The sequence below is a fragment of the Salvia splendens genome, chromosome 17 (genome assembly GCF_004379255.2).
Source record: "Salvia splendens isolate huo1 chromosome 17, SspV2, whole genome shotgun sequence".
NCBI lineage: Eukaryota > Viridiplantae > Streptophyta > Magnoliopsida > Lamiales > Lamiaceae > Salvia > Salvia splendens.
This window is the reverse complement of record NC_056048.1, coordinates 11,241,535-11,269,528: the sequence shown is the minus strand read 5'-3', so window position 1 is coordinate 11,269,528 and position 27,994 is coordinate 11,241,535. Positions and strand designations below refer to the sequence as shown.

General features: G+C 38.4%; 2 protein-coding genes and 1 pseudogene across 5 annotated transcripts; 2 read left to right on the top strand and 1 right to left on the bottom strand.

Annotated features, from left to right (window-relative positions):
* The first annotated feature begins 53 nt into the window (after positions 1-53).
* Positions 54-3,232, top strand: LOC121773429 (annotated as a pseudogene).
* A 14,065-nt stretch (positions 3,233-17,297) lies between these two features.
* On the top strand, positions 17,298-18,326 carry LOC121774305. The gene is made up of 3 exons (XM_042171204.1): positions 17,298-17,591; positions 17,689-17,866; positions 18,211-18,326. Exons 1-3 carry the CDS (start codon positions 17,298-17,300, stop codon positions 18,324-18,326), a joined length of 588 nt encoding a protein of 195 aa, XP_042027138.1.
* A 1,425-nt stretch (positions 18,327-19,751) lies between these two features.
* LOC121773578 (26S proteasome non-ATPase regulatory subunit 11 homolog) lies at positions 19,752-21,657 on the bottom strand. Of its 4 annotated transcripts, none has more exons than XM_042170467.1 (2): positions 21,563-21,657; positions 19,752-21,209 (listed from the first exon to the last, which is right to left on the bottom strand). In XM_042170467.1, the coding sequence occupies exon 2, from the start codon at positions 21,174-21,176 to the stop codon at positions 19,908-19,910; it is 1,269 nt and encodes a 422-aa protein (XP_042026401.1). In that variant the 5' UTR covers positions 21,177-21,209; positions 21,563-21,657; the 3' UTR covers positions 19,752-19,907. The 4 variants fall into 4 exon arrangements, with proteins under 4 accessions (XP_042026401.1, XP_042026400.1, XP_042026398.1 ...); XM_042170466.1 differs by having other exon boundaries at positions 19,752-21,202; XM_042170464.1 differs by having other exon boundaries at positions 19,752-21,283; positions 21,563-21,638.
* Between the last annotated feature and the right edge of the window lie 6,337 nt (positions 21,658-27,994).

Below are 27,994 nucleotides of genomic sequence, written 5' to 3'. Positions count from 1 at the left end.
TGTCCAGCCATAGTATTGCACAAATTTAAATTTTGGTGTTAAACAGAAAATACTACTGTTGTGCTGCACATGTATTATTGTATAGTCTCCCACACTATCGATCTTGCTACTTCTGCAAATCACCCCCAATCTCACAACCCTAAACCGGAAACATCCAATTCCTTGAAGAATTCAAGGGCAGGATGGGCACCATGGGAAGAGCTTTCTACACCATCGGATTCTGGATTAGGGAGACCGGCCAAGCTCTCGACCGCCTCGGCTCCTGCTTCCAGGGAAACTACCTTTTCCAGGAATAATGTAATCATGCAATCTCCCTCTTTCTCTATACCTATTATATCCGATATTAGCTCCCTGCTGCCGACATTGCTTTATTAATCTAGTTATCCGTCAAATTTGAGCCCGGGGTTTAGAAGACTCGGTCTTCAATTTTTGAAAATCGAGCGAAAATTTAAGCTGTGTTAGGAAAGCGTTGATCTAAGGAATGTGTAAGACTGAGTAAATTGGGCCTGAATGAAGGAATGCGTCTTTTCTGTTTCCCCCTTTCCTTTTATGTGTTAATTAGGAAAAACAAACAACCTTAATCAGAAGTGTGTTGTCTCAGCTAGCATTTCTACGAGGCTTTAAGAAGATGCGTTTTGAGAGGAAGAACTCATCCATGCCCTCATCTTTGTAACTGCTAGTCTAGCCAGCATATTCCCTAGGCAAATTATATCTTAAGCTCCCCTTCCTGTCTACCATTTTGGTGCTACGTAATCTTTACAATTTCATTTGGTCCTACATAATCCGTATAATTTCATTTAAAATGCTGGCCTTTTGAAAGAGATAGATGGAAATGTTGTTGGCACATGTTTTGCATCGAACCACACAACTATAATTTGTTTTTCAAATTCTTTTGTGCCTCTATGTAGAGGAAGTCGTGGTGATTTATCATAAAATCCACAGTGTATCTTTCATTCTCTTTACGCATGCGTAGATAATCAGGTAGATTTGTGTTTATTCTTTCTTCTTTATAAATTCTTCGGATGAAATATTTGACACACTACAAATTCTTTCCAGTGTCAAGACATAGACACTCATGAATTTATTTGACAAAGCCCCCTCGGTTGCTAAGAATGCTTTTGTGGCCCCTAATGCATCACTGACTGGGGAGGTTTATGTTGGACCAAGCTCCTCCATTTGGTACGGATGTGTTGTCAGAGGTATGGTTTATGCCGACTGAGATATAGTTTGTTGCCATGTTGTACTTTAATTTGATTGATATCTCTTTCTAAAAAATAATTCTTATCAATTTTGTGCTCCAGAAAATGTCTTTTGGTCTAATATGAAACTCTTCTAAGTTCTAACTGGCGTAACTTATAATGAGAGAAAGTAACCATATTTAGTTGAGTAAAGGTCAAGTATTTTACTGTAATGTGTTTTTCATGCAGAGTCATCCATGTCTTCTCTCGTTAGATACTGATCTTTCTTGGAGTCTTAGCTACCGGTGTATACCCTGAGCTATTTCAAACCCAAATAAAACCATTCTGTGTTCGATGAAGGTCATGATAGAATCCATCTGATGGGCCATTTGCTCTAGCATTTCATTTTTATGCGTCTGAAATGCTTATGGTTCCTATGCAAATGTGATCTATAACCTTTCTGAGGTTTGTGTCACGTCTTTGGTTTAGTAATCTTCAGTTCGTGGATTGACATTGTCCAAAGTAAAAAAGTAAACATGAAAGTTTCTTTTGCATTACATTTATTTTCATTTAACTTCTTAGATGTGTTTTGGTTGTTTGTGTCATCACTGCTGGTTCCCTCATTTTCTTTAGGCATGGTGTGCTTGTGTGACGCCATCTTTTCTAAGTTGAAATGGTCGGTAAGCAGGTGATGTGAACAGCGTTAGCATCGGAGCTGGAACCAACATACAGGATAACTCTCTTGTTCACGTAGCTAAATTGCTGGGAAAGTTCTGCCCATCAATATTGGTGACAATGTCACTGTTGGTTAGTATCATCGACGGCATACTCAGATAATATTTTCATCTCAGAGTTTCTTGATCCTGAGTGATAATTTGCACATTGGACTTTATAGGGCATAGTGCTGTCTTGCACAGTTGTACTGTAGAGGATGAAGCATTTATTGGTATGGGTGCAACATTGCTTGACGGGGTGGTTGTTGAGAAGCATTCAATGGTTGCCGCCGGAGCTCTTGTCAGACAGAATACAAGAATACCATCTGGAGAGGTTAGTAAGACACACTGATGAGCTGCCTATTATCTTATCTTATGAAGTTTTGTTATGGAAATGTGCATGGAAGTGCCCTTAGATGCGTGAAGCGCTATCTTTCTGTAATTCAGCCTAACATATCTCAATAACCACCTAAACATCTTCTTTCGGACCTTCAGCATCTTGTCCTGCTGGCTTCAAATCAGTGACTTAAATACCTAATTCGGATTCAATTCGTTTAACAATACATACCAATTAAGGAGTCTTTTTCTGAATATGTGATTTTTCAATATCAGATATGGGGAGGGAATCCAGCCAAATTCCCGAGGAATCTCACAGATGATGAAATCGCATTCATATCTCAGTCAGCTACCAATTATGCAAACCTAGCAGAAGCTCATGCTGCCGAAAATGCGAAGGACTTTGACAAGGCAGAGCTTGACATGGTACTTCAGAAGAAATTGACTGGACAGGACGGAGGATATGACTTAAAATCGGGTGTTGTTGGGTGAGGCATCATCATAACTTCAAAACAATAAAGCTCAAGAGTTTCCTAATACGGAACACGTTTCAGCTTTGTTTCTTTTTTCCGATGAGTTCCAAGAAGATGCCTGAGTTTCGCCTCCAATAAATTCAGTGGACAGGCTAAAGTTTCAAAGGATCAATCCTGGTACAAAGTGTTCCTTATGAAGGAGCTTCCATTAATTAAACGCTTAGATATTGCTTGCTCTTTTCATGATTATCTGTTTCAACTTTATTAGATGCCCTTGTTTTTGATATCCTGGGGAAGGCATCAGAAAGCTGAGTTACCATATCTAAGAATTTGATATTCCTATAAAGTATAAGGCATCTGTCTATTTTTTTCCCTGTAAACATGCTTTAGTTTATGTTGTATTTTAATTGATGTAGTATTTAATTTTCGAATGATATAAGGTTAGTGAAATGAGTAATGGACAGAGAGTGGATGTATATGAGAAGATTTCCACAGGAGAATATAACCTGGAAATTTTGATTGGATATGTTTATTAATTGTGTTATGCACATCACTCTAAACTCTAAAATGGATGGTTCAAAAATTAGTGTTCTTATACAAAATATGATAATAACGAGTACGGAAACGATGAAGGGGCACCTATTGAACAAATTAATCTGATTGGAGATTTTATTATGATCGTTGTATGATACATTTGGACAACCTGTGGGTTCTAATATATTTTTAATGAGATAACCTAAAAAAAGAAAATGTTTTATTTTTAATGAGCTAGAGGGAGTAGTATCTTTTGTCACTATTTAAAAAATCATCTTGTCATTTGGTTTTTTCCACGATTTAAAGAACCATTCATTTTTTTTATGTGGATCTCACATTTTATTAACTTTTTACACTTACAATTCATTATAAACTAATGGTATAAAAAATGGTTCTCACATTCCACATAGATTCTTCTTTTACTTTTCTTCACAATGTCAAACAATTTCTTAAACCCGTGCCGAGTTAAAATGGCTCTTTAAATAGTGAATGCATGGAGTAGTACTACGTTGTTATGTTTGTCCAATTGTTCAAGGAAGGATCCTGCCTTCCACGAGTGTGGATCAATTCCTTGTTCCGCAATATTCTAATCTAACATTTTGATGATTACTATCTCTTTTTTAAAAATTATTTAACTTTTACATTAATTATATAAATAAAAATTGTTACTACTTTTTATTATTATACACTCAAGAAATTAACATTATTCTGAATTTATTCAAAATTAACAACTTAGTTTATTTTAAGTTTAAGGTATTTTTTCTAATAACTGGATTCTTTATCTTCTTTTATCCGGAGTATTTATCTTTTACATTAATTATATAAATGAAATTTTTTTATTTTTCCTACTGTACATGTATCGAGTAAAGAGATTTTCGGAAACAGTAACCATATGAGTAGAGATTTAGAAATAATGGGATAAATTATCCACAATTTTCCGAGCAGAGAGATTGTTCGATGTATTGGACAATTATTTTCTTTAAATTATAGAGCAATTTGCTAATCGGCAGGTGTTGTCGCTATATTTTTTCAGCGAAGACGTGTACTTGGCAAGATTTATTATTTAAATAATATTCTTATAGTACGAGAAGAAATGATCTCGGAAACTAGTCATAATTTGTCTGAGTGAAATGGTACTTTGTAACGATTTATTAGAAATAATCAACTAAATTGCCGAGACAAAAAATACTCGGTACATATTAATTACTCGGAGTGCAATATTAATCGGTAATATTAATTAATCAACCAAATTACAGAGCGCACACTTATTCAGTAATATACATTACAAAAATAATCTTCCACTTACCGAGTAAGGGCTTTCATCGGAAAGCCGACCAAGCTCGTTTAAATTAATTACCAAGTGTTGCTTTGTTCTCGGTAAATTTCCGGCACTCCACTTAGGTGGTGTTCGGTTTCCTAGATAAAATAATACCAATATATAATTTAGGATTGAGTTGTGAGATTATTTTAGTCATAGGGGTTAGTTATAACTAATTATCACATAATTATCCATCTAGGATTGAGTTGGAGGACTAAATCTCATGAACCAAACCCACTACTAATTTAATCCCGGGATACAATCTTGCAAGTCGAACACCCCCTTAGTAAATACTAAATATCCCGAGAAGTTGTTTATCGCGCGGCTAAAATCTACTCGGTGTGCACTCGTTTCTTTATTTACTAAGCAAAGAGGTGCTTGTGAAAAGTGGTGTTTCTTGTAGTGATCTACAATGATATAAGGGTACTCGTATCGGTCCCGGCAGCGCGAGGTCGCTGGAGTAGGGTTAGGTTCGTTCGCGGGATCCTCCCGTCGAGCAGCCTAGGGTTCTCGGTCAATTAGGGTTTGACGAGATGAACTTGCGGAAAAATAAAGTACAAAAAGTAGGAAATTTCTGTTGTATTGATTTCTTGAATGAATAATATGAAGGTCTTCTACACATATTAATAATATGTGGGGATACAATAATATCCTACCAAAATCTAGTAAATCCTACCAAAATCTAGTAAATCAAATATAATAATATCCTAAGCAAAAGATATGGTAAATCAATAACTAACTAAATAATATAGATATGGGGATAATCCTAGGAATATGCTCGTATCAACTCCCCCACGGTTAAAATTCACCTTGTCCTCAAGGTGGAAACCATGAAGCCACGACGAGAGTTAAAAGCCGAAGCTTTGGCGAGGTATCTCCTCCCGGATCAAATGCACACCGTGGCGAGGTATCTCCTCCCGGATCAAATGCACACCGAACAGTAGAGCATCTCCCTTCATCACCTCCATCAAAAATCATCAAAGGATGATCATTGTGGTTGCCAAAATTTATCGTTCAAATGGGGAGCTTGTCCACGCGTCCCAGAATGCTCAAACACGACATGTCCTTGCGCGGAGGAATCCACCGTCTATCACCGTCAAGCGATGTTGGTCGATGATTCATTCTGGCAACATCACCATCAATTGGATTCGCGTCATCATTAAAACCCATATCATCCAAATTGTGAAATTTCTTTGTAACTCTACTCTTGCCGAGAGAAAAACTGAAGCAGTTGCGTTTCGCACCCTCTGAAATCCCTAATTTTATAGAACCGGGAAAACAACAAATACAAAATGAGGGACCGATGTTGGAATGGTATTGGAGTTGCCCAACTGTGAGATCACGGCTAGTGGGAGTGGGTCATCGTCTAACAATTCCCCCTCATCTCCATTGATATCGGGGCTGCACGGAGGAGCTAGCGGGGGCAGATTCATGGACGAGACAGCAATTGTAGCGGCCAGTGGGGCGGCTGTGCGGAGATGGCTCGTCGGCCTCATTGCGGCGTGTGGATCGCCAAGGCAGCGCTCACGTGAATCCATCTGAGACTCCAATTCCCTGACAATAGCAGTAAAACGCTAGAGCTATAAAGCCCAGGCAGCCACCGTTAGGTTCGGTTCAGACTCCAGCGTCAATGGATCACGTGGCATGCCGAGAGGCTCCATATGACCGACATCGTTGGTCGTTGAGAGACATTACCAATTCGGTTTATCCGGAGGTTGCAGATATAACAGCGGCGGCTGGTAGTAGTCGATTTGTTGTGGGTGGGTCTGGCATGGCGGAGGCCACTGTACACGGTCGGGCGGCTGCCACTGTACATGGCGGTACAGATCCTGACCAGCGAACGTGGATCGCGGCGGTGCGGTGGTCTTCGCTGCAGTGTATGGTGGTTGCTCGTCTCAAGAGCCAAACCATGGCAGCCCGTAGGATGGGTCTGGTCTGTCGGAGAAGGGCGGTGGTTGTGGCTGTCTATATTCAGTAGTTGGGGCGGCGTATAGTGATGGCCACAGATATGGGTCTGTTTCGGGGCGCGGGTGAGGATGCCCGAATTGGTGATGGTGGTAGGCAGTGTAGATGTATGACATGATGTCGGAATTACGGAGGATGAGAACTGGATGAAAGCACCAGATGATACGAGAGTAATCGTATCGGTCCCGACAGCGCGAGGTCGCCGGAGAAGGCTTAGGTTCGTTCGCGGGATCCTCCCGTCGAGCAGCCTAGGGTTCTCGGTCAATTAGGGTTTGACGAGATTAACTTGCAGAAAAATAAAGTACGAAAAGTAGGAAATTTATGTTGTATTGATTTCTTAAATGAATAATATGAAGGTCTTCTACACATATTTATAATATGTGGGGACATAATAATATCCTACCAAAATCTAGTAAATCAAATATAATAATACCCTAAGCAAAATATATGATAAATCAATAACTAACTAAATAATATAGATGTGGGGATAATCCTAGGAATATGCTCGTATCATACAAACAGTAGTTATTTAATTATTTTACTCTTACATTTCAATTTAAATGGTTCATTTTATTTTGACATCATTTTATTTCAATTATATGTATTGAATCCAATATATGAAACTCAAATTCTCTGTTAGAATTGAACAATGGATGACAGGTCAAGGCGACCGTCTTTAAATTTCTATTTTATTGCAAATAAAGAAAACAATGGATGAGGAGACTAACCTATACTCGCAAGAACTGGTCGATACTTACCTTATTTATTTCAAAATCCAAAGAAAATGTCAAAACATCACAACTCAAAGAAACATAAGAAAATACACATAATATGCCAATTCCATCATCTATACAATAACACTAACTCTCTATCTTCTCTCTCCCTCTCTCATTAAAAACACATCCATGTTTGGAGCTCTGAGCATACAGCGGAAGTGGCGCGGCTATGAGCAGCTCGGAAACAACGGAGACAAGCCGTCGCCCTCAGCAGCTTTGGTGCCAAAGCTGAGCCGATCAAAAAGTTTGCCAACAAAAATGGTCAACCCACCAAAAATGCCGCAAGAAGCAAAGAAGCCAAGCAAAATTCATCCCTTTTTTAGTATTTTCGAGTCGAGACGGAGGAAGAAGGCGACGGCCAAGCCAGAATTTTCCCGGTATTTGGATTATCTCAGGGAAGGAGGAGAATGGGACATGGCTACAGATAGGCCTGTTATGTATTATAAATGAAACTTGTTTTTATTAATGTTTTATTAGTTTTGGAGTCTCATAAATTTGTGTATGCAAAACACATGTATTCTCTCATAAATGAAGCCATTTCTTTGGGGTTACATGTTCAAGTTTTAAGACCTTGTGTTGAAGAGTGGTTATCAATCGTTTATCCCATCATGTTTTGCTAGATTATTGGCTTTATAGAGATCGAATAATGTTGGAATCAAATTAATGATTCATATAAATTATACATGTTGAATACGATTGATAAACATAAAGCGAAAACATACATAAATTCAAATTCATGATGTTGGGTGTTTTTTATGATTTTGAAGTGTGAAATTGTTGTTATAAATGTCAATGCTCTCATATAAAATATGTATATTGTTCCCGTAACGCATATGAATCGGATTCTCTCAAAGTATTTATCGATTGCATTTGGAGATCATAAACCCGTAATTAGAGAACATAGTCCCTAACTTTATTATAACTGTAATTTCACCTATAACAAATTCTAAATTAACTAAAATAGTAAGTAGTATTCGAACAATTATTTTTATATTTTTATAGATGGTTGTTTAACCCTATAAATTATTTCAATTTGGTAAATTATGTAATTGAGTTATTCAATAAATAATCATAATATATATATATATATATAAACTTTAGACAATTCTATTGAACCATATTAAAATATTACAATAATTCACATTGAATGACCCAACCGTTTAATGGGTGAAGGCTTCACTTGCACTATTGTCAAAGGGTGTATAAATTAAATTGAAAAGGCAAAAATATACTCCCTCCGTCCCATTAAATATGTAAAATTTATTTTTTGTCAAGAGATTTTATGTAGTGTTGTTTTGTAAGTTAATGAAGAGAGAGTAAAGTAAAAGAGAAGAAAAAGTAGAGAGAGTATTGTTTTTATTTTTAAAAATATTTCATTTTTAATGGGACAAATAAAAAAGGAAAACGTTTCAAGTCTAATGGAACGGAGGGATAGCAGATGGAGTGGCCTAATTCTTTATCTTTAATGATACGACCGACATATGCTATAGTTTGGTGGGCTATTTTAATTGGCTCTTGCGTTTTAGTGTGTGAAAGAGTACAAAGAGCTATTAGTTTTCACACGTTAACGATACATCCAAAAACATGTGTTTGACCTTCATTATTCTCCAAATAACGATCATTACGATTTACTCCACAAAGTTCATTTTCTTTGAAAACAAATAATTAGTTGACATTCAAATCAACTGTAATTGGGTGGTACACTTGACTTCTTCAACAACTTTTATGTTGTCCAAGTTATTTAGAATTACAATTAAAAGAAAATGTAACCATGACCCAACCAACAAAACTTAATTCCTCATTCACAACAAAGCTGCATGATTAAATTTTATAATAGTTAAAAAATTCAATCATAATAAATCATCAAGAGAAAAAAATATAGCCCAACCAGCTAAACATGATCCCTGCAATTTTTTATCGAACCAATAAATTTCAATTCTTAATTTATTTAAGCCATATACAATTTTCGAGAATAGATAAACACTTACACAATACAAAATCATTAATAATTAATAATAATATAAACTATAAATAAAAAGAAAATGTTAGTACTCTCTCCGTTTCTCCATAGTTAAGTCATTTTTTCATTTTGAGAAGTTTCCTCATAGTTGAGTTATTTTCCTATATAGTAACTTTTTTCTGTTTTACTTTATTCTCTCTACTTTATTCATTTTCTACTTTATTCTCTCTTACGTTTTTCTCTCTCTTACTTTTTTATCTATTTATTTAACACATTCAACACCCTTTCTTAATTATGAAGAAACGGAGGGAGTATGAACGCTTGTTTCTTGTTCCCTTCTTCCAGGGTTCCTTCTATTTTCTTCTCCGCGGGTGAGTTTCATTTCCCTTTCTTCTTTCCATATCATGAATCGATCGTTTCGAGGGATTTTTTTCTCTCAATGTTGAAGCTGAGAATTATGGCAGATAAGCTGAAGCATAAAGAAGTAGCTGAAGGATGAAGATGACCGTTGGGAAAGAGCTGTTGGTGGCGGTTGGAGTTAGTTAGTACAGCTGGCAGATTAGTTATGAGTTAGTTACAGTTCCAAATATTTTTCTTTGCTCTTTTGTGAGCTAGCTCGAGTAGTATAAATAGTGTAGGATTAGCTCTTTGTAAACTTGAGTTTTCCAGATTGAATCAATAAAAATATCACAGTTTTTCTCTCATCTTCTTCTCTATTCGGTTTGTTTGTTGTTTGCTCAATGAGCATTTTTTGTATGATTTTTGGATTCACCATTTCTACATGGTATCAGAAGTAAACCACTCATTTCCGCTCCGATCTCTGTGTTAACTCCTTCTTCACGATGAACAACCGTGGAAATCGTGGCAATCGCGGAGGAGATGCCATTGTTCCAGCTGGTGATCATACCAGTCCATATTATCTACATCCTAGTGATAATCCCAGACTTCAGCTGGTTCCTCATGTCCTCACCGGATCCAATTACATCAATTGGAGCAGATCAATTATCACTGCTCTAATTGCTAAGAACACGCTGCAATTCATCGATGGATCCTTGATGCGACCACCCGATGATGATCTTCTATTCTCTGCTTGGATCCGATGCAACAGTATGGTGGTCTCATGGTTGCGAAATTCTGTTTCTCCACAAATCTGCTCCAGCATTATGTGTTTGGATAATGCTCATGATATTTGGTCTGATCTCCATGATCGTTTTTCTCAAGCTGATTCTGCCAGATCCTATCAACTTAAGCAGCAGCTTATGGCTCTTATGCAAGGGCATTCTGATGTTAGTACATACTTCACCAATCTCAGAATTGTGTGGGATGAATATAAGCACTCACAGCCTGCTGCTTGGTGTACTTGTGGTACTTGTAGATGCAATAGTGCCCTGGGTTGGCACACATATCAGGAAGATGAATGCACATTCAATTCCTAATCGGTTTGAATTCATCATACTCTCAGATCAGATCTACTATTCTGTCAACAGTGCCTTTACCTTCTCTATCTAAAGCTTTTTCTCTAGTTGTTCAAGAGGAGAGATAACGAACTATTGATGGTAACATGATGAACTCATCTCCAGTTTCCTCCAGTGAGCAACCTTTCAGTATTAATGAAACATCATCCACCTTTGGCCGTGGAAGATTGCTATGCTCTCATTGTGGCCGCACCAATCACACTGTTGATAGATGCTTCACTTTGCATGGTTTTCCTCAAGGCTATGGCAAGGGAAGAGGCAAGCCACCATACAAGGATTTTCCTAACTCCAAAGTTGTGAATTATGTTGAAGAATCTACAACTGAGAACTGTGACAAAGTAGCCACCAGTTCACTGCCTCAACCAGCTAATTCTTCATCTTCTGATCAACTCCAGCAGCTAATCTCTCTCTTGCAATCTCAGTTTGTTGTTGCGTCTATATCAAACTCTCCACAATCCTCATCCTCTCCTCATGTTTCGGCCATTCAACCAAGTGCCTCTTTCACTCCTACTCAATCCACTCCATTCACTGGTACTACTCTTTTCTCACCTTTTGTTGTTGATTCCTCTTTATCATCTTCTCTGTGGTTGCTTGATACTGGTGCAAAACACCATGTCTGTTGTGATATCAGTTTTTTCTCTAGTTCATCTCCAGTATATGATGCCTTTGTGAATCTTTCAAATGGTGCTAAGGCAGGTGTTACTCACTTGGGGACCATACACTTAACACCTACACTTACTCTCCAATCTGTGCTATGTGTCCCTTCCTTTTCTTTCAATCTTATCTCTATCAGTTCTCTCACCTCTTCTATACCTTGTTCTGTATCTTTCACTCATGATTCCATCCTCATTCAGGGAGCTTCTCCGGGGATTGTGATTGGGAAGGGTAGCAGACTTGGTAATCTCTATTCTCTTGACCTATCCACTGCTATTCCTTCTAGTTCCTCAGATTTGGCAACCTTAGATTCCAACTCTTTTGTAAACTCTGTTGTTACTATTGATGTATGGCACAAAAGACTTGGCCATTTGTCTTTCAATAAACTCAAATCCATGAATGATGTCATTTCCTTTTCCAAAAGAACTCATTGTGTCTGTGAAGTTTGTCCATTAGCTAAACAACATCATCTTTGTTTTCATGGATCTGACTCTGTAGCCTCTGATATTTTTGATCTTATACACTGTGACATTTGGGGTCCTTTTTCCCCTTGTACCACACAAGGTTATGCCTATTTTTTTGACAATTGTTGATGATAAATCTAGGTTTGTATGGACCTTTCTTATGCAGCATAAATCTGATGTCAAAACCATCTTAACTCAATTTTTTCACACTATCTCTACCCAATTCTCTAAAAAGATCAAGACCATACGTTCTGATAATGGGCCTGAGTTCAATCTACCCTCTCTATATACTTCTTTTGGTACATTGACTCAACACTCTTGTGTTGAAACTCCACAGCAAAATGCTAGAGTGGAAAGAAAACACCAACACTTGCTTAATGTGGTTAGAAGTCTTCTTTTTCAATCCCATTTGCCCATTACCTTCTGGGGAGATAGCATTCTTGCTGCTTCATACATCATAAACAGGATCCCATCGTCTGTCTTGCCATATAATGCCACTCCTTTTCACATTCTATTCAACAAGACACCATCCTACAATCACATGAAGGTTTTTGGATGTCTATGTTTTGCATCTACTCTTCATAGAGATAGAAATAAATTTTCCCCAAGAGCTTCCAGATGTGTTTTCTTGGGATATCCTTCTAGATACAAAGGTTATAGAGTCCTAAATCTTGACTCTATGCAAGAACTAATAACTAGAAATGTTGTCTTCCATGAAGACTCATTTCCCTTCTCTCATTTAAATCCCTCCACTTTCCCTTCTGCCTCACTAAATACTCCACTCACACCTATTCATCTTTCTGCCTCACCAAATAATTCAGCCGCACCAGATATATCTTCTGCCTCACAAAATATTCCAGCCGCACCAGATACTTCTCCTGCTACATTTATTCCAGATTCTTCTGCCTCTCCACATGATTCTCACTCAGCTTCTCCAACTTCTTATGCCTCACAAAACATTCCATCATCTGATATCTCTCCTACTACTCAAGGCAATCAAATCACTAGAACTGGGAGACTCACCAAACCTCCTTCACATCTGACTAACTATGTCTGCAATTCAGTCTCTTCATCTACTCCATACCCCATATCTTCTTTCTTCTCTTTGTCAAAATTATCCCCACAACATCTCAAGTACATAGTCCTCATGACTGTTGTCTTTGAGCCTAAATCATACTCCCAAACCTCTTCTTCCCCGGACTGGCAGCAAGCTATGCAAAAAGAGTTAGCTGCTTTGGAGAAGACCAATACTTGGAGAATTATGCCTCTACCTCCTGGAAAAATCCCCATTGATTGCAAATGGGTGTATAAAGTGAAATTTAAGGCTGATGCATCAGTAGAAAGGTTTAAAGCACACTTGGTTGCAAAAGGCTTCACACAACTTGAGGGTATTGACTTTCTTGACACATTCTCTCCAGTTGCAAAACTGACAGCTGTGAAGTTCTTGCTATCCATTGTTGCTGTCAAAGTTTGGTCACTCTCTTATTTGGACATCAACAATGCATTTCTTTATGGTGATTTAGAGGAAGAAATCTACATGAATTTACCTCCTGGGCTTATTGTTGAGGGGGGCAGTTCTACTGGTCCTAAGCTTGCGTGTAAGCTAAACAAATCCCTATATGGCTTGAAGCAAGCCTCTAGACAATGGTACCTCAAGCTCTATGAAGTCTTAGCAAAATTTGGACTCCAACAATCAGCCTAAGATCACTCTTTCTTCTTCAAGAAAGATCAGTCAACATTCTTTGGTGTTGTAGTATATGTTGATGATATGATGATTGTTGCAAACACACTAGATATGATAGAAGAATTCAAGATCTTTCTTTCTCAGTTTTTCAAATTCAAAGACTTGGGAGTTCCAAAATAATTCCTTAGTCTTGAGATAGCAAGAAGTAAACGGGGGATCCTAATCTCTCAAAGAAAGTATGCCATGGACTTGGTCAGAGATGTCGGCTTATTAGGCTGCAAGCCATCCTCAGTGCCTATGGATTCAGTGAATCAACTCAAGCAAAACACTGGACACCCCATGAAAGATCCATCTAAATACAGAAGGCAAATAGGAAGATTGCTCTATCTATGCATAACATGACCTGACATAACGTTTGCAGTCCATAAACTTAGTCAATATGTATCAAGCCCATGTGATGAACACTGGGAAGCTACTGAGGATACTCAAATACCTGAAGGGAACTCCAGGGCATGGTCTGTTTTACTTAAGTGATAATGATCCCACACTTAGTATTTTTTCAGATGCGGATTGGGCAGCATGCCCTGATACTAGAAGATCTATGACAGGTTATTGCCTTTTTCTTGGCTCATCCTTGGATTCTTGGAAAGCAAAGAAGCAGCATACAGTCTCAAGATCTTCAGTAGAGGCTGGATATAGAGCTATGACACATGCCACTTGTGAAGTAGTATGAGCAAGAGCCTTGTTGGAAGACTTTGGCATCAAAGTTGAAAGAGCAGTCCCTCTGTTTTGTGACAACCAAGCGGCAGTTCATATCAGCTCTAATCCAGTGTTTCATGAGCGCACAAAGCATATTGAGATTGATTGTCATACCGTGAGAGAGAGATATTTAGAAGGGGTGATCAAACCCATGCCTATACGGAATGATCAACAACTTGCTGACATTTTCACCAAGCGTTTGGGATTTTCAGCTTTTGGGAATATTCTTGGCAAGATGAACTTTCAAAGTTTGTATTGTTCATCTTGAGAGGGGGTGTTGAAGCTAAGAATTATGGCTAATAAGCTGAAGCATAAAGAAATAGCTGAAGGATGAAGATGACCGTTGGGAAAGAGCCGCTGGTGGCGGTTGGAGTTAGTTAGTACAGCTGGCAGATTAGTTAGGAGTTAGTTACAGTTCCAGATATTTTTCTTTACTTTTTTGTGAGCTATCGAGTAGTATAAATAGTGTAGGATTAGCTCTTTGTAAACTTGAGTTTTCCAGATTGAATCAATAAAAATATCTCAGTTTTTCTCTCGTCTTCTTCTCTCTTTGGTTTGTTTGTTGTTTGCTCAATGAGCATTTTTTGTATGGTTTTCGGAGTGTTGTTGTTTATTTGATGTATTGAAGGGTGGATTGTTGCTGTTTTTATTTTTGGGTTTTTTTTGGGTGAGAGACAAAATTAACAATGTAGAAATGATTTTTTTAACTGAAGAAATGCTTCGTTGTCAATTAAGAATGTGAAATTTAGGTTGGAATTGGTTAGATGAAGTTTCTGGTATATGTGCTTTGCATTTCCTTTTTTGTTGTTGTGGAACCTTTTAGAACCAATGAAAAAGTTGTCATTTTTCTATGCCTCATTTGTGACTTCAATGTTATGTTTTTAATCATTGGTAGATTGATGTTCTTTGAAGTCATGGATGTTTCTTTCATTGTGTGTGCAGATTGTTTGATGCTGGAAAGCCATGCCAACAATTGCAGCTATAGCGTTGGATAGGCTGATTGAACCTGGAGCTGCGAAGTCCATGGTGCAAGTAAGAAATTCTCCCGACTCAAAGCTTGAGAGGAGGCGTAGCACTGCGAACACTATAGAAATTAGGGCAATGGATGCTCCTAGCTCAATGGTGGAAAGGGGATATGGCATTCCTCCAAATCCTAAGTCGGAGAGGGGAGTTAATGTTCCTCCGAACCCCAAGCTGGAGAGGGGTGTTAGTGTTCCTCCTCGCACGAAGCTGAAAGGAGGCGTTGGTATTGTCACACCACAACCCCTCTGACGTATACTCTTATAATAAATAAATCCCTTATAGCAATCAATACATGTGTCTAATGCATAGAACACCCATATTATATAAGTTCAAACCAACACTTATCCGATACATATTTCTAATTATCCTGTAAAGTAGTGGAACCCTTTCACCACTCTATATACTATACATTTATCTACATGCAAAAAGATGAGGAGGAGAAGGTTGCCAATATGCGTCAGCCGCCGAACCTGATAAAACGTGGAGTTCCTATGACCCACGTCAGTCAAAACTTTATTGCTATCTTATTCCTGAAAAAATTAGTGGTTTATATGAGCCACAACTCAGTATATATAAATCTCCACATTTAATCTCACATGATACAAACATCAAGCATATTCTTTTATCAATACATATAATCAGAAACAATATATATAACATAATTTAAAAACAAACCATTTCATATTCATATGCATATGCCACTCTATTCAGTTTATTATTCTGTAACAGTCAAGCCTGGTATCTGCCCGGGATTCCTCTATGACCCGAAGGTCTCTCTGTAATTGGACTCATAGGTCCCTCTGTATTTGACCCGAAAGTCCCTCTGTAATTGGACTCATAGGTCCTTCTGTATTTGGACTCATAGGTCCCTCTAAAATTTCAGATCCAGTACAAGGCTGTCACAGATCATCTTTTATCCAATGATTCACATAATCAGTATCATAAACATATCCTTTGCACCAATAACATATCCATATCATATTCCATCAAATTATCCAATATATCTAAACAAACACGTCCATTTCAGCAATCAAATATTCATATCATATTCGACCATCAAAATCAAACAATTCATAATCATATCAATTTCACACCATATAATCCAATAATTCACTCCAATTCAACATATAACAATTAACCACATAACACATGTAAACCTAAAAGTGTGATTTATACACACCTTATCACGATAGGTAACCTGGTCGAACACTAGCTCTTGATTCCCGATCTACGTTCCTTGATCTTGATCACGATATAATCAATTCAAAAACTCAAATCTCCTCTTTCTGTTTACCACCCTCAGATTGTATATACTATATGGTTGTTTGCTTGTAAATCCTAAATAATCTTCTCCTTATTGTTTTGTTCATCTACTGTTCATGTTTTGTTTTAATAGCTTTCGTTCCTTCTAAATTATATGTATACCGTAGCTTACTCCCCTCCCCCTACCTAATTCTCATCCTTTAAAATAAAGAACAAAAATATTCTATAGTCATGTACATTGATGGCGTAATTAGGTGACTCACCTTATATTTTATTTTGTATTTTATAAGAAAAACACGTATAAAATGAAAACTAAAACGTGTAACCTTTATAAAAATTTAGGCAACACAATAATATGTTAAAATGCTCATTTTCTATGCCACGTACAACATATATTTATTTAATGTATATCAACCTTAGGTTATCCAAAAACAAGCACATATATTAAACTTATATATAAGTGTATATAAGTACGTACATAATAGTAGTACTATATTATCTCATGCACATATACACACGTTACACATTTATTTTAGCTATCTAAAATTCATGTACACATATACACTTAGTATATATAACATACAATTATACAAATAATATTATAACTATGCAAATTGATGCATGTTTCGGGTTAGGGATGTCACAGGTATACATCCTAATTTGAAGCTCGAGAGGGGATTTAGTGTGCCTCCTAATACGAAACTAGAGAGGGGGGTGTTGCTATGCCTTCTCATGCACCAACTACAACAGTTGTAGATAAAGAGCACCACTGGACTCGGATCTCGCCAGCCCTCTATGCCACTCCTGAATCAACTCCACTTCGTGATTCCCCATCTTCATTTCCCCCAGCACCTTACATTATTTATCACAAGCGACGGGGCCCACGGCTCATGAAGAGTTTCTCTGAATATGACGTTGCAACTTGGAAGAATAAATCCGATGAGATCAAGGTGGATAAGAATGAGAGTAGGGCTGAAAAAGGTGTATGCAAAGATGACTCTAGTATTCCTACAGAGGTAATCTATCTTGCCATGGATGATGACTATGCTAGTCGTTCTGGTACTGGGAATGCCATGCAAATGAATCTAACTGGTGTCATAAACGAAAAATAAGGAAGCGACTAAATCTGTCAACTTCAATTTGCAGCAGGATGAAGTGGTTGGTAGTCCAGTTGATCCACAGGATTCAGTGAGTGTTGAGGCCATTGGTGAAAGTGTGGGTAACGGTGGAGCTGAACGGTCTTCTCTGAGTCAGTCGGCTCCAATCACAGAGTTCTATGATGCTTGGGAAGGTGCCTTCTTTTTACCCCTTACTCTTCATTTTTATTGGTAAAATAGAGAATATCTCATTTTCACTGGTTATGTCAGTACTTGTTCACGTGGCATCTTTTCTTTTCTTCAATTTAACAATACGTGAAGGCATTGTCACATAAAAGATGCTCTGTGAATTCAATTAGAACATGTTATTCATTATTATTAAGAGGAAAGCTTATTTTCCCCCAATTCTGGAGTTAGTTCTGATGGGATTAGGGGAGGGTTGAGTGAAAAATAGAGTACTCTTTTTATTAACTTTTAAATGCTTGTTTCACTAACTTGGACTAATCTGTTTATGACTTGCATGTGTGTTGTGCCTTAGAATTGTCGTCAGAAAGTGGACACCAGCATCCACCGCCAGATATTGAAACAGAACTGCGAGAAATTAAACTGACTTTGCTGATGGAGATTGAAAAGAGGACTGAATCTTCCTGCTGATCCGACCGCTTTGGGAGAGGAGAGGGTGGAGAACCTGTCGATCCAGCAGCTGAGATATGCCTACAACTCTATCTTACCCGTTTAGTGTCTAATTCAATTGGTTGGGGAATTGCAAAGGCTGAAGTTGAGATGGAGATGGAAGCACAGATAGAGCTAAAGAACTCTGAAATTGCTCGCTTGTTGAACCAAGAGATGTCTCATAGAAACCAAGAAGTCGTAGGTTAGTTTCTGAAGCCATTGCTGTGAGCTTAGTTTTACTCTATTTCATTTTAAATGCATATGCAGCCAGGGCAATACCCGTTTCTCTAAATTTTGTTATTATGCAATAATGGAACATAGAGAGACACCCACCCTAGATAAATTCTCTAGGACTTATTTTTGTCTTACATTTGATATTTGTATTCCCTGTTTCGATTTATATACATATAGATATCCTTTTAGGGGTGTATCTTTCTAGCCTTCCATGCATAGAACTAAGTGCCACCTTTGAGTTTTTGGATTCCGTTCTTTTTGAATAGTTGTAACTGCTGGCCTTAGAAATAAAGGAAGAAAACACTTGCTATTCATAATGCACTTACTGATCACTGTATCACTGTTCCAAATCATCTCTAACACCTGTAGTTTTGTGATGTATGTTATGGAATTGGTTCTTAAATTGATAAGCTTCATAGTAAGTCCTCTTAAGATGATGGTTTTGTTGATAGAATTAACTTAGTCGAGCACACTTCAAATCTCTCAACAACAGCTATACACGTTATTTTTTCCTCTTTTAGGCATTGATATTAGTGAGATTTCATCTCATCTCTCGTAACCTTTTGTAGAAACAGCAAGGCGACTCAGGCAAAGACGACAAAGATGGATCTGGGGTTTGATTTCTGCTGCATTGACGCTTGGATCGGGCGTCTTATTTACACGGTGGAAAGGGGTCGTCTTCCCAAATCTCAGCACAGACTTCGGAGACTGACCGTGGCTCAAACAAGTGAACTCCAAGAGGGTATAGTGTAGTCGAGGCCACAGCCACACTCAAGGAATTTTAGTAGTCATTATAATAGAAAAACAAGGGGTTAAACACCATCTTGTACTCTTACTTACACGCTGGAAAGGGGTCGTCTTCCCAAATCTCTGCTATTGCAGGTTTTATACATGTAATAAAAACATAGCTACTGAGTAGCTATACAGAAGCAATTAAAATGCCAAAGTATGCCTCTCTATTGTGTGTGTTTCCATTAGAGAATGTTCATCATTTTCATGGCAGGTTTGATATTTCTATAATTCATGGGGCAGTCTTGACAAATTCCTTGAGGGTTCACAAAATAAAATTCCCTTGCATTCAACACAGAAATAATCTACAAGCAAAATGAAGCCAGAAATGGTCTATATACACAAAAGAAACCATGCGTATATGGAGCACATAAAAGCTAGAAATTCAAATAAGATGCAACAATCAAGTGCTCAAATGTGACATTGCCTGAGAGAAGAAGAGTACAAAGATTAGATGAACATCAAGATAGTAATATGGGTCATAATTCACGGAACTTACATAAATCGCAAAGAAGAAAAGTTCTATGTTGCCAGTGATCCTCATGCCATTATTTTAGCTGACCTTGCATAGAGGCTGTCAACAACCTTCTCCATGTTTGATATAGTCTCCAAAGTAGCTGGGTAGATAGCGTCAGTCTTGGGATCATCAAATATGATTAGGCATCCAGCACCTTGGTCTAGAGTCCCTGCAAACTTCTTATCCAAAATCATCTGAGATAATTTCTTCTCAACTTGATGAGATGGCAATTCGATTAATTCAGCAATGTGGGCAATCTCCACTCTTGAGAATGGCTCGATCAATCTGCAAAGATTCTGCTCCTGTAGGGTGTCGTAGAGGGCAGAAAGGTGTCTGTGGACAATTGGGTCTTCGTCCAATTCATTCTTGAAATTTTGCAGCGCAGTCTCAAAGAGCTTCAGGGAGCGCTTTGAGTGAGCATCAGCAATGGCCTTCATTGCATCTAGTTCTGGTCCTTTATATTGCAAACCAACCTTGGGCGACGATATAATTCCTGCCACATCCTCAGCTTGGTTCACCATAATTTTGCACAGAAGCATGTACTTAAGGCCATAAATTGCCTGGGGATCTCCAAGAGTGTTGAAAGCTTCAAATGCCTCAAAGAAGTAGCTGTATGCTGTTTTGTAGTCCTTCTCTTCCGCATGGAGAATTCCACTCTGCAAATCTATGGTTCCCTGCTGTGCTGGGGGCACATACACCGCATTTGCTGCTGTTCTTGCTGCAGTGAGTGCAGCCTTGGCTTTGGGCAGGTTTCTCAGGGAGAAATGGAGTTTGCTCTCAAGCAAGTCAATCTCCACAAGCAACAGCTTGTCATCTAATCTTCTAACCTCCTTGATGAGACCTGAAAGGAGATTCAGTGCTTCCGAGTATTCCTTACTTTCCATCAGAAGAGCTGCAAGCCTAGCCTCAATTCTTTGACGGAGAAAAGTTCGCTTTTCAGCCCTTGTCCATTGCACTATCTCCTTGCAGAGAGATATTTGGAGATCAGAGGTCCCAGGAATTTTAGCTACTGAATCAATAATACCACGAACGAGCTTTGCAGTTTTCGCCTTCGGGATCAAGGAAAAGAAAGGCCGCAATTTAGTCAGCAGGCTCTGCAGTTCTTCTGCTCGACCAACTTCCCTCAGCCGGTCTGATAGGTCGGTTATAGCCAATTCTTTTATCTTTAAGGCTTCCGAAGAAGATGAAGGATCTTCGAGGATCCCATAAAGGAGAGGGATAGCCTCAGCCGCAGTTTTCTCTTTAGCAGCACTAATCGAATCCTCAGTTGCAGGAACATGTTGGGATGACATAGTTATCGCTTTCAGATGGGAGGTTTCTGCCAGCTTTAAACTCATAGTTACCAACAAAACCACCACTACATTTCCAACAACTATACGAAACTCATTGTTCAATGAGACTTCAATGGTAAACAAAAAATCAGAGACAATAACAATCTAGGTTAGCAGGAAATCAAATTAAATTCAACAGCAGTGGAGCATTCTCTCACGGTTAATCAAATTACTGCTTCAAGCAATCAAACTTCAATTTCACAGATACATATCAATCAAGTTAAATAATATCAGAATTTTGAAGCAGGGAATTAGGGCAAGGTGAACGAAACAGAAACTGAAAATCACGAATCCGTAACACACATACAATAATCATTAAGTCGAAATGGAAAACGAGCAACACTTACCAGTAACTCTCAGATCAAATCCAGCTTCGGCGCCGACGGGAGGAGAGAAAGAAAATGAGAAGCTCGAAAACTGATATTCCCATAAATAATTCGAAATAAATCAAACCATTTCTTGTCGAGAGGGGCAACTCCTGATTTTGGACCGTGCATATATCGGCCCAGGCCCATTAAAATTTCAATGGGCCAAATGATATGTTGAATGTCGGGGCCCGGGAATGCCTTTCGTCGAATCGACGTTGGTGCATGCTCTCGACTTCGAATTCGTCGATTGGCCATGGAATGTGTATCAAAGTTTGACTGTGAACATGAAGAAAGCCTAAAATGAAATAATTAAAAAATTTCTCATTTTGGATGACCTGATGATACTAGAATATGGTATAACATTAAATTAAATCATAAATAGATACGTACATTTTGCTGGTTAAATCCAAGTATGGTACCCATTCTTCTAGCAACAAGGACTACACTATGTCGGTGTTTGAGCTATGACCACCTTGCTCGGTGGATATGCAGGCCTTGAGCCACCCAAACGGGTGTCGACAAAAATGAACCAGGGTTTTGAACCCGGCCGAGTTGGAGCCTAGCACTCAAACCACCCGACCGAGTAAGGAAGTGGCAAAGTTAGAGAGGCCGACCCAACCGGGTGGCTAAGTGGTACAAAGTCACTCGACTAGATAGAGGGGGCACGATGAGGTAAGGCAGTGAGTATTATCCGAGTAGCTCTACTCTAAGAAACCACCCGATCGAGTTGAATACGCAAAGTCAATGTATTGTTCAAAAATATGAGTATTTTCACATTCTAGGTTACCCTAGGTAAAAAACAATTGTTAGAATGTTTCATAGCAGTATTGATCATTATGTAATTATTTTCAGTGTTTTTTTTTTTTTGGAAGGAAAAAGTTCTATCTAATTCCAACTTTGGTGGTTGCTTAGGTAAAGGTATGTTTGATGAAAAGTCATCTTTGGATTGTCTTCACCTTATTGAAGAAGGTCCAACTTATAAGTTGGATTTCTTTTTCATTACACTGTCTTTATCCTCTTATCTTTTTCATCCATTTGTCTTCCTCAACTTTTCGTGGGTTGAGGTTTTTGTTCCAAAGATATAACCATAAGAACAAGTCTTGGGGAAGCTTATTTGTTGTTCATGTGCTATGATTCACATCATTTGATATCACGTGACGAGTTATTGGTTCTTATTCTTATAAGTAAGTGATTGGATATACATTTTCTTTGTTACTCGCTTTGTCGGCGAAATGTTGTCCATATTTGACTCGGCACAAGTTTTAAGAAATATGAAGAAAAATGGAAGGAAAAAGTTGGAATGTAGGTCCACATTTATATATTGATTTTATAATAGAATGTGAGTCTAATGAGATAGTGGAAAATAGTTGGAAAAAGTTAGTGGAATGGAGGTCCCACATTTATATATTAGTTTTATAATAAAATGTGTGTGTAATGAGTAGTGGAAAGTGAGGTCAATTTACCAAAAATGGGAAAAAGCAAAGCGGACAACTTTTCGTGGACGGACCGAAATGGTAAAATTGGACAATATTTCACGGACGGAGGGAGTATGATTTTTAGCATATGTTCATGTTATTATCGTATATAGCTACTGTTGTCTGGATTAAGCTAAAATATTAACCATATATTCTTCGGTATATTAATGTAATATATCTGCATATTTTCATCCAAACATTCCACTGTTTGATAGGTCAATTATTTCTATAAATATTGTAGCCTTTCTTGTTGGTAAATTTGGAGGAAATACAAAATTTGAGACTCAATTTAAAATCTGCTTTCTTGGGATTATTTATTCCATATTCTAGACCTTTTTGTTGAAGTTGGGCAACTTTTGAAAAAAAAAATCTTTTTTCCTATTGCTTGTTTGTCACATAGGCCTAACACCTACTTTCGCACACTTGCTTGGTTCTATTTGCTAGTTTTCACTTACTTGTTTGACATACTTGTACTTGAATTGACTCTTGGTACCGTGGAGAATTGGAATGCCTTGTTGAAATGGTGCGAATCCTAGCCATCCAAAATTCTGAAGTCTTGAGTGGCATTGGGTATAGGGGTGGGTCGATATGCATCGGAAACGTTGTATCGTGTATCTATCGAAAATATCGGTATGAAAAAATTTCATATTGTTATCGTATCGAAAGTTTCGATATATCGAACTGTCGATATGGATAATATCAATATCATTACCATATCGATATTTCGATATATCGTACCGAAATTTGGTATATCGTTCAGAACGATATATCAACGATCGATACTTCAATATCGTATCGAAATTTCAATATATTTAAGGTATATATCGATAATTCAATATGTATTGATTTTCAATATAATTCGGTATACCGAAAATATCAATATATATCGTATATTCAATATAAAACGATATATAGTGGTATAAAGAAATTCATATCGTTATCGTATCGAAAACTTACGACATGGTATTGTATCGTATTAAAAATTACGATATACCAAAAATTCGATAATTTTTCGATACTTTTCAATACGATACGAGCGATATATCATTTTTTCGGTATTTTTCCCCAGCCCTAATTGGGTATGTGATTGGGAAGTGGAGGGACACCTTTAGGAAGTGTGCTTCTCACAAAACTTTTGACATTTTCTGTGAGCATTTGTATTGGCCTATAATGAAAAAAGTTACTGAAAATTTTTGTTCGTCATGCATTTCATGCATTGAGTGTAGGCAAGCTAAATCAAAATAAAATAATTTTGGCCTATAAACACATTTGCTTACTCCAACACAACCTTGTGTAGATTTGCCAATGGACTTTCTGATAGGATTGTTACTATCTCAAAAGGGGAATGATAGTCTATTTGTGGTGGTAGATAGGTTCTCAAATATGACACACTTCATAACTTGCAAAACTACCAATAATGCTGGTCTTATCTTTAGGGAGGTTGTCCAGTTGCATGGGATACCACGAACTATAGAGAGTGATAGAGATGTCAAGGTCCTTAGTTATTTTTGTCAAACCCATTGGGAAAGCAAGGTACCCAATTCTTATTCCCAACCACCGCCTAAGACAAAACAGATGGACAAACCGAGGTAGTTAATCGTACCCTCCTACTAGCCCTTCTTAGAGTTTTGGTAGCCCTGAATAGGAAGTTATGGGAATTGTGCATTCTCATTACCGAATTTGGTTATAGTCGCACCATCTACTATACCGCACATTTTTTCACCTTTTGAGGTTGTCTATGGTTTTAATTTGTTAACCTTGATGAATCTCTCTGCATTGGATTTGCCTACTTCTCTCATTTGTGATGTAGATGGTGTATAAAATGCCAAATTTTTCTTAGATTTCCTTGTCAATGTGTAACAGAACATCTAGAAGAAGATTCCCTTTTAGCATTCGTAAATTTGGGCATTTGTAGCCGGGTGGATAAAATTCCCTTTTTAGCATTGAAGTATCACGACCCCCAAAGGTCCTCCCTTGGTGAGTTTTGATATTGATGAAGAAGGGAGGCGCTCGACTAGTCGGTGTGTGTTTGATCCATGCGGGAATGGCTCGTCGTCAAAGCTTCTGTTCACGACGCCTTTTGTTGTGTCGTGGTTTCCACATTGAGGGCAATGTGGATTTTAACCGTGGGGGAGTTGATACGAGATATCTTCCTATCTCTATTAATTTGTTAGTCAATTATTTTTCATATCTTTCCATCTATGCTTATGATTATTTTCTTGGTCACTAAGTTAGGGTATTAGGGAATTAGTATTATAAATATGAGTCTTTGTTATCTTTTGAATTAATCATTGAAGAAATACAATTATCTTATTTTATTTTCACGTTTTATTTATTGTTCTTGGTTTGATCGACGGGCAAAGCTCCCGCGACTACCTTTTATCCTTCCGCCAATCACAATCGCGACGCCAACGTGTCATTGCGCGGGGGGATCAATGTGTATCGGCGTCGAGCGATGTTGATCTATAATTCATACTCACAACATCACTGGCGTGCCAATCCTAATAGGAATAAGGAAATTCCTTCAAACCTTTTGGAATGACACATGCACCCTTATCTCCAGTAAATGCATATAGAGAAACACCTCCTTTCGTAAGTCGTAACTACTTCAATCTTTAATTGTAGCTCATCCTCAAACAACAGTCTCTTCCCATCTATTTCTACCTCCATGTCTTGCTTTGTTGTCTCAAATGCTTCCTTGTGTTTATCAACAAGGCCTTGAATCTCCATTCTCTCTTCACCTTCGTGTTGATTCGTTTCCCACTCATTTGTCATTAAGCACGGGACAACAGCTTGTGGACGCGGCGGAGAGTCCAGTAATGGAGCGATTACAGGCGGGGCTGGGCTTGGCTGCTGTAACGGGCAATCTGATCGTAGATGTTGGTAGTGTTGGTGGGGTTGGTTTGCTGCATCGGTTGCTGTTAGAGATGGTTCCCAACACGAAACTCGGTGGGCCGGTGGTTGATCGTATTGCCGAAGTCCGAGTGGCTGTCCCAGGATAGGCGTGTGGCTGCTGGTATGTGGTCGACGAAGGCCTAACATAATTAGAGTTTTGGAGCTCATGCTGCTTAAACAAGGCAGGCTGATCGTATGGGTCCTGAATTGGTTGTCGAGGCAAATCCCAGCACGTAGATTGATGTGGCTGTCGGTAGGGTTCTCGTTGATAAGCTTGGGTTGATCCATAGTCATAAGACAACTGGTTTTCGTCCTAGTGGTGGTATTGCAGCGGTGGTTGGTTGTATGTCATGAAACCCGATTGTTGGCAGGAACCGGGTGGGTCCCAGCTTGTTGGACACCGCGTCTGGACCTGCTGTGGTGGATTAGTCGGTGAGGGTGGATACCATTGTGAATGAGGGCTTGAGGAGGAATGATGCTAATAGTGGCTCGTGAAAGAGGCCTGATACGACTGTCATTGTCATTCCGACATCTCCGGTTGTTGAGTAGGTGGGGGCGCTTGTCTGCCAACCAAAATGAGGGGCATAGCAACGATCCCGATCTGTTGGTGGATGACATAAAGATGGCAACAGGTAGGGCGTCTGGGCGTCGACGTACAATGGTGGCCCATCAGGAGGGTCACGTTTTCAACATGTTGGCTTGCTTGCCTGCACTAGTTGCTGGTGGTAGTTCGAATATGTTGGGAACTGATAGCCTGTTCTTGTGAGAGATTGAGACGTGCATGTGTGCGAGGCGAAGATCAAATAGGTCTAGAGGATTCACTCAACCGCCAGGCCTAGGAACTCCCCAAACTTATTTGTTTGTGTCGTTGGGATACTCTCAATTACTATCAAAACCTTAACCCATTTACTATTGGCTAGTATATGGTAGTAAGGATCGATTCCACAGAGATGGACGGTGTAAGCAAGTAGTCAGAGGACTTGGAAGGGGTTGGCTACTGCCACGCAACTCATGGGTTAAGACTTGTTTAACTACTAGACTTGGGGAAATTAAAGGTGACTATCCTATCTACTAGACATAGGGAACAGAAAGAGAACGTACACATGCATGAGTAACAAAAAAGAAGTTTAACTAGAAAAATTCAACAACCAAACTACTTGACCAGGTAAACATATTTCCAAAAATAGCTAGGCAATACGTAACATGCACTGGGGACCATTTTCCTGAATTAGCTATGTCGATAGAAAAGCTGCAGAAAGTAACAACATCTGTGACAGATCCGACTCCTAACTAACTTCTATCTTCATCTTCTCCAACAATCTAACTTAACAGAGGCGAAACAGAGCATCAAGCGTATGAAAACAGAGTAATCACAAATCCGACTTCAAACATTACGATCAAACATGAGATGATTAGATCTAAACTAATAGGCCGAGCAAAACAAGCATAAAATAGTAAACATCCATAACCATGCAAAATCCAGAACATCACGACTCAGATCCACAACTCCGTTTAATAATTCAACTCAGATCAACCAAAAACCAACTCCAATACATCAAACCCATACTCCTCAACTCATATTCAACCGATTCAACAATAAATCAATTTCGATCAAACCGATCTCCACTCCAAATCAAACATCAATTGTGAAAAGCATCCAAAACAATAAATACCAACAAACAAACATCAAAATCAGCTAAATAGAAAACATAAACTTCCATAACCACGATATTTAAGGTTCAACACAGAAAATAATAAACTCCGAGCTTCTAAAACAATGAAGTCTCAGCTCAAAATGACATAAAACTGTAAATTGTATCTTCGCCCTTCATGAGGACGGTGTTACACCACAGTAATCGGACTCGGCTACCACGAACTCCAAGAATTTACCCCATAATTGCTTAAGTGCGCAGAGAAATATGTATGAAGTGATGAGGTAAGAGCGAAAAGTGAATGTGATGAGTTCTTCTTCTTTCATGTTGTGTCTCTATTTATAGCTGAGGCTCGAACTTCTAAGGTAATTTTTCTGCTGATTTGTCGA

Excerpts from the sequence above, each read along its gene's own strand:
- LOC121774305 (XM_042171204.1), top strand. The coding sequence starts at position 17,298 with ATGCCTTCTCATGCACCAACTACAACAGTTGTAGATAAAGAGCACCAC. Across the intron at positions 17,592-17,688 it reads ACTCTAGTATTCCTACAGAG|GAAGCGACTAAATCTGTCAA; the intron begins GTAATCTATCTT and ends ACGAAAAATAAG. Across the intron at positions 17,867-18,210 it reads GTTCTATGATGCTTGGGAAG|AATTGTCGTCAGAAAGTGGA; the intron begins GTGCCTTCTTTT and ends GTTGTGCCTTAG.
- LOC121773578 (XM_042170464.1), bottom strand. The coding sequence starts at position 21,221 with ATGAGTTTAAAGCTGGCAGAAACCTCCCATCTGAAAGCGATAACTATG.